Source organism: Archocentrus centrarchus, chromosome 13, assembly GCF_007364275.1.
Source record: "Archocentrus centrarchus isolate MPI-CPG fArcCen1 chromosome 13, fArcCen1, whole genome shotgun sequence".
NCBI lineage: Eukaryota > Metazoa > Chordata > Actinopteri > Cichliformes > Cichlidae > Archocentrus > Archocentrus centrarchus.
Genome location: NC_044358.1, coordinates 27,057,409 through 27,071,450, shown reverse-complemented (window position 1 = coordinate 27,071,450; position 14,042 = coordinate 27,057,409). Strand labels below are relative to the sequence as shown.

General features: G+C 38.9%; 1 protein-coding gene across 1 annotated transcript in view; it reads right to left on the bottom strand.

The window, feature by feature from the left end:
- grik4 (glutamate receptor, ionotropic, kainate 4) overlaps positions 1-14,042 on the bottom strand; it is a 252,268-nt gene that overhangs the window by 116,306 nt on the left and 121,920 nt on the right. The window contains exon 4 of the mRNA XM_030744322.1: positions 11,519-11,616. Coding sequence (XP_030600182.1) covers positions 11,519-11,616 — 98 coding nt within the window. The remainder of the gene's footprint in view (positions 1-11,518; positions 11,617-14,042) is intronic.

The window sequence follows — 14,042 nt, the reverse complement described above, 5'->3', positions numbered from 1 at the left end:
GCAAGGACCAAAAAACCCCCAGCACACAACCACAAGGTAATTAACACACGCAATCCAGCTATACATGCATAAATGCGGACATGAGGTCGGACACTTCCGTAGGCTACATAGGCCGCAAAGACCCTGCAAGTCTAATCAGCGAGCATCTAACCAAGCTAGCTCCAAAACAGAAGCAGCATCAGGTGGAGAGAACATCAGGATGCAGCTGGATTTGAGCTTTGACTCCTTCAAGGAGTTTGTTTTTGTCAAACACCACATGTAGCTGTTGTTAATCTGCTGCACTGAGGCTGAACTTTATTGGGAGTTTATTGTAGAATTTATCGAGTTTTGGAGTTCATATTGTTCTTTGTTTCTCCCTGTTGATGTTCATGTGTGTCCTTAATATTACACACATTTAGCATGTAGTTCTGCTGTCTGTGAACAGTTGGTTGCTGAATACATTTCTTTAAAGGGTATCTTTAAAGGGTACCTGATTAAGTATGAAAATACTAAAACTAATACTGAAACTAACTAAAACTAAGCATAAAACCAAAAATAAAAACTAATAAAAACGAGCAAAACCACTCTGAAAACGAATTAAAACTAACTGAATTAGAGAAAAAAAAGTAAAAACTAACTAAAACTAAACTATAATGTAAAATCCAAAACTATTATAACCCTGGACTGGGCCATTGCAACCCCTTGATTCGTTTCTTTATAAGCCACTCAATCGTAGAATTGTGGGTATGCTTGGGGTCTTTGTAGGGTAGCGTGAACAAATATCAAACTTCAGCTGTTGGACAGATGGCCTCCCATTTGACTCTAAAATACTTTGGTATACAGAGGACTTCATGCTGGACTCAACAACTACAAGATGCCCAGGCTGCAAAATAAGCCCAATTTATCACTCCTCCACCACTGTGCTTGATGGTTGGTTTGAGGTGTTTGTGCTGAGAGGCTGTGTTTGGTTTATGGCCAAACTTCTCCATATTTGTCTTGTCTGTCCGCAAGACATTGTTCCAGAAGTCTTGTGATTTGTTTAGATGCAACTTTGCAAACTAAGCTGTGCACCCATGTTTTTTTTTTGTTTTGTTTTTTTTTTTTTTTTAGAGAGACGAGGCTTTCTGCTGGCAACCCTTCCAAACAAGTCATACTTGTTCAGTATTTTTCTTATTGTACTGTCATGAACATTAACATTTCACATGCGGAGGCCTGTAGAGTGTGAGATGTAGCTCTTGGGCTTTTTGCAGTCTCTCTCAGCATTGCTATATCGGATTTGGCTGTGTGAGGTGTGGTGGAAAATTGAAGACCCAAATGCAGGATGCAGTAGGTGTAAAGCTGGACATTTATGACTTGAAATGAACAAGTAACTGACAGTCCAGAAACAGGTAACAAAATCCAAAGGCATGAGGAAGCACAGGGGAAAAACACTAGGGACAGCACAGCTAAGTGGGAGGACCAGACAAAAGGAAAGGGGAGACAATGACAATAAATACAAGAGGGAATGAGGGAATAGGAAACAGGAGGTGAACAGCTGAGACTAATCACAAAAAACCAGACAAGGGAAATAAACAAAATACCAAACATACAAGACCCAGATGAGCAAAATAAAACAGGAAAAAAACCAAACAAGAGGACATATCACTGATGGAGACTTGACACAAAATAGCGGAATACCAGGGAAGAGACAATGCTCAAAACAAGCAACCAAGAACACAGCCAATACACTAAGGGGAAAAACAAACCCAAAGAAAACCAAGAATCACAGAGTCCTGGGAAGACTAGCAACTGCCTTGAATGTTCTCCATTTGTCCATTCCAAATCATGATTCTCACTATTGAACAATGGACAAAGTGTTTGGAAATGGCCTTATAACCCTTTCTAGTTTGATGGGCAGCAACAGTTGCTTCTCCAGGACTACTGTCTTTCCTCCTTGACATTGCATCAACGTGCTACACCAGCAAACTGCCATAACTTTTGGTTTTATAGAGGTGCTCACTCTTGCTGATGAACAGTTAATAAAGTGGATTTAATTAGCAGCACCTGGTTGCCACTTATACACTTAATTCCAACAGAAACAATAAGGGTGTGCTTAGTTTTTTACTCATTGCTTCTGAATTTTGGCTTAATTGTAGTTAAATAAATAACCAATAAGGACCAGATTTTTTTTTTTTTACTTCCTGATACCTGAAACCTTCAAATTGAAAGAGGGTGTACTTTCTTTCTACCATGACTGTGTGTGTGTGTGTGTGTGTGTGTGTGTATATATATATATATATATATATATATATATATGTAATTTTTATTTCCACAATATACAGATGTCTCTGTTTCACTTTAGCAGTTAATATAATGGTATAGGGCATGATAGCGTGTAAGACAGTAACTCGTGTGTAATTGTGTAAAAGGTAAACTGACAGATTGCTGTACATGAACAGGGGCTGTAGTATTCTGGCTCTGGTATGACTGACTGTGGTGAAACATCTGGAAGGGAGACACTAAAGCATCCAAAATGAACACAGCTACCATATAAATGGTCTCTGGCCAGAGAGGATTTTCTGGGTTGGCTATTTGGCTAATCAAGTGACAAAAAGCAATTGTGCACCACGTGCTGTTGGATAACTCACCCATTTAAATCAGTTTGGACAACTCACCACGTACTGAACACAAACTCTGCAGGTTCAGCATCTGTACATGAGGGTGGATAAACAAATGAACACTGAGATCTATTTCAGATATTCAAAGTGTGAGGTTTCTATTCTTTTTTTTTTAATGAATGCTACATAATAAAATATACAAATGAAGCATGGAACCTGCAAAATCTTCCGCTCTGAAAGTAGGTTTTTAACTTTGTTCAATAACCATACGCAAGCAATCAACTGTGCCTCAGCTTTGTCTGATGTTCCTGTTCAACAATTGCTTCTGTCTGGCCATGTGGAAGAATCCTATGGATTTCATTTGCCTACTAATAAAGTAATCTTGAGAAATACGTTTTGACTCCAAACTATCTTGGAAATAAACTCACGCTCAGAAGAGAGAGGTACAGATTCATTTTCACTGGGGCTGAATGAGTTTTTCACCACTTTCTCAACGAAAGCACACACAATGCACCAAAACTCTGTATCACAGGAGACAGGGAAGAAGAGGGAGAGGCAGAACATGAGAAGGGGAGAGCTACTGCAACAGAGCGAGGGAGTGATAAAGACACCTTAAAAGCACAACTAATCTAGTACTTGGGTTAGGTGACATTCAAGTTGCAAGCAATTAAAAACAGTTTTCTCAATACCCACATAAAAGTAAATTCTTGAGTTATTGTGCGTGTGTGTCTATGCGTGGATAACAGTGTAAATCTCTCAGTGTTGCCAGCATGGCCTCTGTTTGCCCAGCAGACCTCTGGTTCACCTCTAAATCCAACCTGAGCACCACCCTGTGGAAATGCAGCTGGATAATCTCTCTGTACTCCTACAAGCAGATGGCTTTCCAAGCCTAAAGCAACCTCTGGACATCAGACATAGCATAAATATTCATGAAAACTCCTGACACATGTTGAAGTCATAGAGTATTATGTTTCTCCATTCCAGCAGACAGAGGGATACAGCACGTTTCATCCTCTGTGGTCGAGGAAAGGAAGCAAGAGATAAAAACAGGGTATGAGATCATCAGTGGCATGGAAACAAATTCAGATAAAATAGGAACCATATAAAAATGTATTCATTGACATTTGATCAATTATTTTAAAATCTTGTAATGGCCAGTAGCTAAATGACCTTTGTCCACGCTTTACTATGAAAATAACTTAAAGTGCAACCTAGGCATTGTAAATGGAGCCTTAGGGATATCTGATAGGGGGATTAAAACTCCTTGAATCTATTTCTTCCAAGTCACCACTTCTAAATTATGAATACAAATCTGATTTCTTATCTTTGAGATTCAAAGGAAATATAGCAATAGTACAAGGACCCCCACTGCATACTCCTGTTAAAATCACTTTAAAGCAACAAGAGGCTTCCAACACATGCAGCATTATTCTGCCGTTATTTTTGGAAGTCCTGGTCACAAGGTTTGCTGTCACATTCTCTCAGATGATAACAAACCCTCAGCCTGTACGCAGTCAATCACCTCTCTGCAGTAGCTCTTTCTATATTAGTCACCATTAGTGTGAAACCCAGATGACTCAGTTCCACTCCCCTGTCTCTCTCCTCGGTGAAAGTGGCCTCCGCAACAGCAGTGGAAGCCAGGGAGTGATTGATAGAGACTGGTAAACGATGTGCTGATCACCTGGTGGGGTCTGTCAGACACAATATTGCTGTCAGTGTCCAAGGTAACCACGAGCTGGGGCTGAAGCAGCATCTGTGGCTTTACACTCACAGTGAGGGATTAGGTGGTCAGAACCTGTTGTACAGAGTGGACAGGTGCGCGCGCGCACACACACACACGCACACACAAAATCACATCTACTCTAGTAAGTATCATAGGTATCATATTACTTTCCTTTCATTTTGCTATTGTTGTGTTATTTGTTATTTTGAGTCTGTCTGATCAACAACCTTTTATTTTTATGAAATAGGAATGTTTGCTTCATGAAATGGCTTTAAAGCAAAAATTAATATCTGTTTTGCTCACAAAGCCCTTGATCATGCCGCACAACACCTGGACTCCCTTTGGTTTTGTTCTCCGGCATCTAATTTACTCCTGTCCTCCTGAGCGGTCCACAGAGGTACGCTGCAGACTATTTGCCTTTCAAACGAAGAGTAGAGGTTTACATTATTTCATGAAGAATTTCTGTTTACTCTTTGGCTTCAGTTCTCTCAGCAGGAAAACATTTACTTGGTGTAAAATGATGCAGCTTTAACATAGACTTTAGCCTCTTTATTTGCATGACCTTTATGATAATTGCAAAATCTGTCTGTATTCTAATCTGAGATTTAAAAAAAAAAAAAATCTTATTGTTTCTTTAGGGTATGAATCTTCTTCAGCTACTACACAGACAGGGGTTTTGATAGATGTTAGAATTTCACCTTCATTGTGTTTACATTCTGTATTAAAGTATATCCTGTCTTAATATCCAAATTAGTGTTATTGTTTGTATGTTCTAATTGTTAGCAAGCTTATAGTTTTTATAAGGCCATACTGGTGAATGCCATCACCAGGCATTCCCATCAGAATGAGCAAGGTGACCTTCTCTGCAAAGACAGAGAACACACACACACACACGCACACACACACACACACACACAAACACACACACACACACACACACACACACACACACACACACACACACACACACACACACACACACACACACACACACACACAGAGCTGACTAGGCTGATTTGCATACCTTAAGCCTGAGATGAAGGACTTAATCGGCAAAATCAGCCAGTGTGGTGTTTGATTTGAATACAAATCTGCACACTCCTAACTCCTGATGACATCCAGGTGAGGGCCGCTGAGTTAAAGGATAATTCCGTTTTTCAATCTCGACACATTTCCCATATATGAGGATGTTGTGGTTCTTTCTGTGGTCCTGTCTAAGCCTCCCACAGCTTTCTAAATAAACATGCTTTTACAGGAAACATTTCAAAAGCTCCTCCCTGAGTCTGATCAAAACTCGCAGAGACAAAGCAGGGGGTCTGCTTTCTTGTTCACTAAAGAAAAATGTCAGTGCTGATCACCAGTGTACCAATCAACTATATGTAAAAAGCAGCGACTCACATACTGTATCTTCAGGTACTGAAACATGTACAAATCCTTGAGCATTTTATGCTACCTTATTCTTCTACTCGGCTGCACTGACCAAAAGTGGACAAAAAACTCCACCTTTGCCATCTATAGCGGTAAAAGGCTACTTAGTTATTTATGCAGTAATCCAGTGGTATATTGCAGAATATAAAAGTACATCTCTCAGCAGGGCCAATTTCCTAAATTATAGGTACTTACAGGTACTCTTAGACCATCTGCTAATGTAATTTTATGCAGGACTTTAACTAGTAATGCCATTTTTATATAGTGCCATTTTGCTCCCTTTTCTTAAAGGATCTGGTTGTTGTTTATCAGTGGTCGAGCGGGAGATAGACTCTGTTGCAACACTTATCGCATTCTTGGCACAGTTTTGAGCCGAAGTTTGTTTTATGCATTGCCATCAATCCAAACGTAAACATTACGTGCCTCTGATAAAAAGGGAATTATAGCTAAAAATAACCGAGAGCATGACGCCACTGCAGTCAGTTCTACTTCTACAGTAACATTTGTTTGTTCGACATTAAAGAATATTAGTGGAGTTTAATAAATTAGGGATTAAAATAGAAGAACAAGTAAAGGGACTGAGTTCCAAAGATGTGAACAGAAAGCAGCTCTCGGCACAGTGTCGTGCCTCCGGAAAATAAAAAAAGAAGTCCTGTTCGGAGGAGACAGTTGTCAAGACTGATAGAGGATGTAGGAGTGTTACATTTACACAACAGCTGGAGATGGACACCCAGCTAGCATAAGCACAAGCCCAGTGCAAATGTTTCTATGAAGCCATCAAGTAATGTGGGGTACCACATTATATATATATATATATATATATATATTCCCCTTTCAGTGTAATATAACAGAATTATTAGTGGTTTAAATACTGAAGCTATTCAGGCTAAAGAACTGGTATCAAAGCTGGCCGAGCTGTATGCGACCGGCCAAGGCCCGATAAAAATTACTGCTTAATTAAGTGTTACACAAGGATTAAATTAATATGACAACAGCAGATCTTATAATCCTGTCAGTCTCTGTGACAAACAGGCACGATTGGCTGAGCTACAAAGAATTCTGGTAATCCAGATGATTGTACAACCCGGATCACAATGAGAGGGCATAAATAAAGATGAAATTTGAGCCAGAGAAACTGCAGATCTTTGCAGATGGTATCAACTCCTTAGAGTATTTTATTTCTATACTGCATTTATCAGTTAACCATTCAAAATGTGCATTTTCTCTTCACGGGGGTCTTTAATATTCATACAGTAGTATTACCATAGTCAGTGTTTCAAAGCTGTCTGCCCCGCCAGTCAGTGCCACCAGAGATTTTTAACAGCAGGGAGTCCTGGTTTGCATGCCACTCTAACAGACTGATGTCTCATTACAAAGACATGCTGTACTGTACTGGGGGTAGTATGGCAATGGAGGGTCTTTTAGTAGTTGTACTGATCAAAGTCCTGCAGTTGAAAAGTTGACTTCACTGCAGACAAAATCTAATTATGGCAGAGAACAACAAAACAGGAGTACAAACTGAATGGACAAAGTAAAGACAGGTGGCATGCTTACATACCTCTCATACATGCATACATACTGTATGCATGTATACTCTCTATCTCCTCTTAGATGAGTGGACCAATCTTGAAACTTTGCATAAACATTGCCTAGTGCACTGTGAGCATCCCACAATTGTATTAATGTGTCCATTTGACAGTTCAATTGAGCACCAAAAGGTGACCTTACTACGCTTACCGTGCGCACGTTTGTTGACATTTAGTGTTTGCATGTTGTGTATTGTAACGTCATCAGAAATTTCTAATCTTCCTGGTGCAGCTGAGCGGCCGCTGACTGTCGATCAAGTTATTGAAATAAGTCACTATAAAAACACTTTCAGTCTAGAAAATAGCGCAGCAGAGCAGACAGCAACAATGTGGGGATAAAAAGATGAAATCCGGGTGAGAATCATCATGTTATGAGACACTTTATGAAGCAATCTGTTGGGTATTAAGTATTCTATGGCTATAATTTATCATTAATGTTACAATGTATATATTTGTATTATTTGATTATTCTTCATTTTACATATTTAAATTGTTCAAAATATGACATCTAACAAATCTGTTATATGAATAATACACATATTATACTATAAAATATTATACCATAGAATTTTTAAAAAATGTATAATCAAATTTAATATATAATATATAAATATTATAACATAAAAAATATATGTTGTAATAAAATTGCTAAATATATGTGTCAAACAAGCACTGCAGGGCTGACAAAACCCGCCTTTATGAAACAGAGAATATAATAAATACATTCACTTACTAAAATGAAAATCCATGAAACGTTTTATGTAATTACAAGAAAAAGTAATTATGATTTTCTTGACAGTTATTGTTTATTGACTTAACATCAAAGCAAAGATCCTATCACATATACATTTTGTAAACATGCACATAATTTCTTATTTATAATGGATTTTTATCTAGTTTATAGTTTTGTCTCGTTTGGAGGCGCACTGTATCTTGACATCAGGCAGCAAAACAAACCATGTCAGAGTTCAGACAACCAATTAGCATCCAACTGGGATCTATTTAGATACATTGAAGCTCTGTGCCAAATCCAATCAGTGATATTAAAAGAGTGTTCAGATAAGAAATTATAGCTTTTTAAATTGTACCAATATAATAAAAACATCTGTGTTGTCATCTGGTAAATATCCTGATATAAAAGACTATATGCTGTTTTTGACAAATTAAAAAAACAACCAAACTGGTATTTTTCTTGTATCTATATAAATGTGCAGGAATCATTGTTTTACTTTCTAATTATTCTGAGTAAAGCATTCACTGTTCTCTTGATGTCCAGTTAAGATCTCCACAATAACCAGTTCTGATAATTTTTCTGAGAAAAATGCAGCATATTTAGAGCATATTTCCTAATTCTGCTCCAACACTAGGGACAAACATTTTTAAAATACTGCGAGAGTGAAGGCCATGTTTATTTCGGTATGCCATATGCGAACATATGCAGCAGTACAAAGGCTAATGGAATACTGTATCTCAGTGTTTGGCAGAAAGATTAAAACATTTTGGAAGGCAGTAACACAGACATATGAGAAAATTATGTCAAAAGAAGTTCCAATTACCCCAAAACCATTTCTGCTTGGTTTGTATCCAAAAGAACACAGTCCTCATCAAAATCAACAAACATGAATGAACCTCAAATTTTAAATCCTAAAAAAGCAGAACAGATCAGCAGATCAGAGCTGTTGTGGGAAAAACAACTAACCAACCAAAAAAACAAAAAACAAAACAAAACAAAATACGCAGACTAAATGATATGCAGTGACTGAGACTAAAAGAATAACATATACATTCACTGCTCACTTCTTTAGGCACGTTAATGCAGATATCTGCAACACACTTAGACATGTAAACTTTGTCAAGATGACCTGCTGAAGTTCAACCTGAGCATCAGAATGGGGACGAATTGAAGGTGATTGAAGTGACTTTGAATGTGGTATGGTTGTTGGTGCAAGATGGGCTGGTCTAGCAAACTGCAGCTCTACTGGGATTTTCCCACATGACCATCTCTAGGGTTTACAGAGAATGGTCCAAAAAAAGAGAAACTGTCCAATGGGTGGCAGTTCTCTGGGTGATGCCAAAAGCATCTCTGAATGCACAACACACCGAACCTTGAAGCACACGGGCTACAGCAGCAGAAGACCACGCTGGGTGCCACTCCTGTCCCCCAAGAACAGGAAATTAAGGCTACAATTCACACAGGCTCACCGGAATTGGACAAAAGAAAACTGGAAAAACACTGCCTGGTCTGATGAGACTCGATTTCTGCTGCAGCATTCAGATCATAAGATCAGAATTTGGTGTAAACAACATGAAGGCATGAATCCATTCAGCCTTTTATCAACGATTCAGGCTCCTGGTGGTGTAATGGTGTGTAGAGCATCATTTAAATACCACAGCCTTGTTGCTGTACCACCGCATTGTTGCTGACTACGTCCATCTTTTTATAACCACTTTATAACCACATTGTACCCACCTTCAGATGGATGCTTCCAGCAGGATAATGCACTTTGTCACAAAGCTCAAATCATCTCAGCCTGGTTTCTTGAACATAACAGTGGGGACCTTTGGGATGTGGTGGAACAGGAGATTCTCATCGCGGGTGTGAACCCAACAAATCTGTGTGATGTTATCATGTCAATATGGACCAAAATACCTGAGGAATGTTTCCAGCACCTTGTGAAATCTGTGCCACAAAAGAGGGTCCAACCTGGCACTAGCCAGGTGGACCTAAAAAAAAGTGGCCAGTGAGTGTATACAAAGACAAAAATCTAACAACTAATTGAAAAGGTTTGGGAACTATTTTGAAATTTGTGAGAGATTTGGATCAATGCAAGTGATTCTTAAAGAGTACAATTTTCTCTATGCTTTCTTTTTATATCTTTTTTCTTTTTATATGTATATTTTATTGTTATTATAACTTTTAAAAATATTAATCAAATATATTTGAGAGGAAAAAAAAATCTCCAGCAATATTTTGACTTGAGTTGGATTCAAATGGAAAATTATGACACTGTAGAATTTCATCATTTTCACTAACAACTTGGATTTCTTTCCCCCTAAGTCTCCTACTAAAGCCACATAGTCACTAATGAGCATCAATGTTTCAAGCTCTTTGGGCCAGATTTACTAAGTAGGGCAAAGTAATATGAAGCTGCAATCAGAAAAAAAAAAAAAGAAAAACAGATGAGAGGGGAAGGATCTATGGGTGATCTAATAGCAATGTGCAAATTTATTAACACAGCCCATCTACTTCATGTCAGTATGAACAATGCAGTTTACAACTGGAGGCAAAAACAAGACCGGGACACAAACGAGCAGACCCGATGAGGGTGTGAGCGATCTACCGCAAACAGAGGCACAGCTTGGTACTTTAATCTGACAGAAATAAGTCAGTGACAGCTGGGTGAAAGGTGCGTTCCTCTGAGGAAATTTAGAAAGTCATCTCAGAAGGTGCACAAGGGAAAAGTTACACTCATCAAGCTCTGACTGGTAGGCTACGTTTATTATTGAACTAACAACTGCAGTTTAAAGGAAAAACTGCCTGCTGTCTGCGGTCCTGACAAACAACTGGAAATTTAAATGAAGCTGAAAGACATGTACAACAGTACTTACATAAAAGGCACAACCTTATTAAAGCTCTGCTCACCTTTGCAAAGATTTTTGGTGCAGTGTTATAACTTTTAGTTGGAGAGTCCTGGTAAGTGTTGATTTCCTCCAGAAAATTTACAATACTGGGCTTTCCGTTTTGTTATGATAATGCCTTCTTCTGGCATTCCAGATAAATTACCATAAGCAAAGAAAATTCCCTCCCTTCTATTACAGCCTTTGCTCTCAGTGGCGTGTCCTCCTATCAGCACCTATAGCAGCCATGTCAAGTACAAAATGGGTTAATATGCGCTCTTTCTGGTGTTAAACAATGGCACAGTTAGCAATCAATCGAGAACTGCAAACTTTTGGAAATTATATTTTATCTGTCATTGAAAGATTTTTCTTTACAAAAGGAAAACTTGTACAAATACAATATGTGTATAACTGAGTTCACATCTCTGCATTCTTAACTTTTCATTGCACACATTTAATGAACCCTAACAGTAACAGCAGGTTTTCTTAAAACCAAAAGAGGGTTTTACAAACTGTAAATCTGCCCCTTTTTTTCTGGCAGGCTGAGTAACATGACACCAGCCACAGGCCAGCTGGTTGGAACTTACCTCCTTCTCTCCACATATATTGCTGATGATTGAGTTGGAAGCTGGACTGGCAGATGGACCAAGGACCGCCACTACCCCTTTAGACATGATCTGGCACACTAAAAGAAAACAGAGGAGGAGCACAGAGATATAAGCAGGGGCAATGAGAGGTAACAGAGATAATTACAGTAAAGTGAGGCAGTTGGTGTTAGGTCAGGCATTTTAAAAAAAGGCCTTCTTCAGCCCGATGTTAATGGATCCATACGATGACTGCCTCTAAACAGATAGCAACCTGAACCAGCATTCCTACTGCCTCAAGGGAACTGGAAACTACAAGTGTAAGGGAAATGTACACAGGGACAGATGCATTTGTCTATACTGCGCATACGAGAGAATCCTAAGCTCTTTATGCCTTTGGAGTTTTGACTTGTTAGCGATATTTACATGATCTACTCTCACATATGAAGACGGAAAGATATACAGTCAAAACAGGAGAAGACAATGACAGATAAACAGAGTGGGAGTCGGTGAAAAGAAGAGATGGGAAAATATGACAAGCAGCAATATCTGGAGGCTGAAAATATAAAATCTGGCATTCGATAATTTGCACATGAATGCAATAATACCCCCCCAAAAGTGACACACACACACACACACACACATACACATACACACACACACACACACACACACACACACACACACACACACACACACACACACACACACACACATACACACACACACACACACACACACACACACACACACACACACACACACACACACATCTCATCTTGTTTTTCAGATTCAACATTTACAAGGATTGATTTAATGGCTATACCTTTGGGGTTTAAAACACATCTGTAGACAGAAACATTTCAGTAACAGTGTCTTTCCTTTGCCATGTACACAGGCCACATGCTTTAATCCCCCATACTGGAAAAGAATGCCAATTCTTGTCTTTATAATCCCTGGCTTGTAATAAACATACTGCTGTCCAGGGTGTAAGGAAGACACATGTACGGAAATTATATACTGTTATTGTTCGAGCATGTGCACACAAAATGTGTGTGTGTGTGTGTGTGTGTGTGAGGGTTATTTGGTGGCTGTTATTGGGACATTGCTGAGCATTAACCAGCCGCCAGTGTAAAACAGGCAAAAGGGAAACGTTTCCAGGCGTGTGCGGTGCATCCAGAGGCAGCGAATCGAATGATTAATAAGTAATCTGCTAGTCACCCATGGGGCTTGTAAGACATGAATACAATGGCATCTTACACGAAAAAAATAACACACACGTATACAGCGCACGCGCACGCACTCACATGTACACACCCACACTTTTGTTTGCACCTGTCTGTAATGGCTTCACTGAATTATAAAGCTGAGTGATTTGACTGCAAGCCAGAATGCTCTCGGCCCTGGTGACACTTTCATTTGCTCTCTTTGTGCACAGTGAGCATTTTGGGTGTGTAAATATGTGGGCCATTCCTGAAATATTTGGACACTTACATTTGTTTTGTTGGAAGAAAAAAAAACACTGTGTGAGATATAATCATTTTAATGTCTAAGGCCCAAATTGCAAGGTTTCAAAACAAACACTTAAACTAAACAGTCTTATAGGTTATCTGCTCCTATTGTTCTGATACAACATACATAAATGCTTCCACATATAAAGTATATTGAGTGAAATCTAAGTGTGGTTACAGGCCCAAACACATCAAACTAGCATGCCTCAAAAACAAAAAAAATTCAAAAAAAATATGGATGGGGCTGTAGAAGAAAGGTCAATGCCTTAAAACAAAAAAAAACACACACACAAAAAAGAGAAAAGAACAGCTCACGACTCAAAGCAGACAACTCCCACTTTAAAACATAGTGGCCTGAGTTTGTATTGGATGTCTTGCAGTGGAATTAGCACACATTCCTTCAAGCAAATGCACAAATACATAGGTTTATGGGAGCGTTCTGATCCAGTTAGAGGATCTGAGTATCCTTCATTCAGTGAGTCAATCAACTGACCTCACTGTAAGCAGCGAGACGCCACAACAAGCCATAACTGAAAACATAGGAGCAGACAAGGGCTATAAGAATAGAGACCAGGACATCAGGTGGTTGCTGACTACAAAGGATTATTCACATAATGGGTAGGCCCTTAAATACGGTATCCATTATCTTATTAATGGATTAAAAGTGCAAAAGGATAGAGCCCAAAGGACACAAATATTTAGCTGTCCAAATGTTCATGGTCTGTGTTTAGTCTGTGCATATGTGTGTGTGTGTGTGTGTGTGTGTGTGTGTGTGTGTGTGTGTGTGTGTGTGTGTGTGTGTGTATGTGTGAAAGGGAGTAAAAAGTCTTACCCCCTCACCACAGTTTATTTCTTTCCACCTGGACCACAATCTCAGTGCCAAAGGACCCATTAATGTACTGTCACAGCAGCACTGCATGTGACGGATTTATTTATTTACTTATTTTTTGAGTAGGACTCCTTTTATTTCAGGGGTGGAGGTCTACACTAATAACTCAATTCTGTTCAGTATTAAT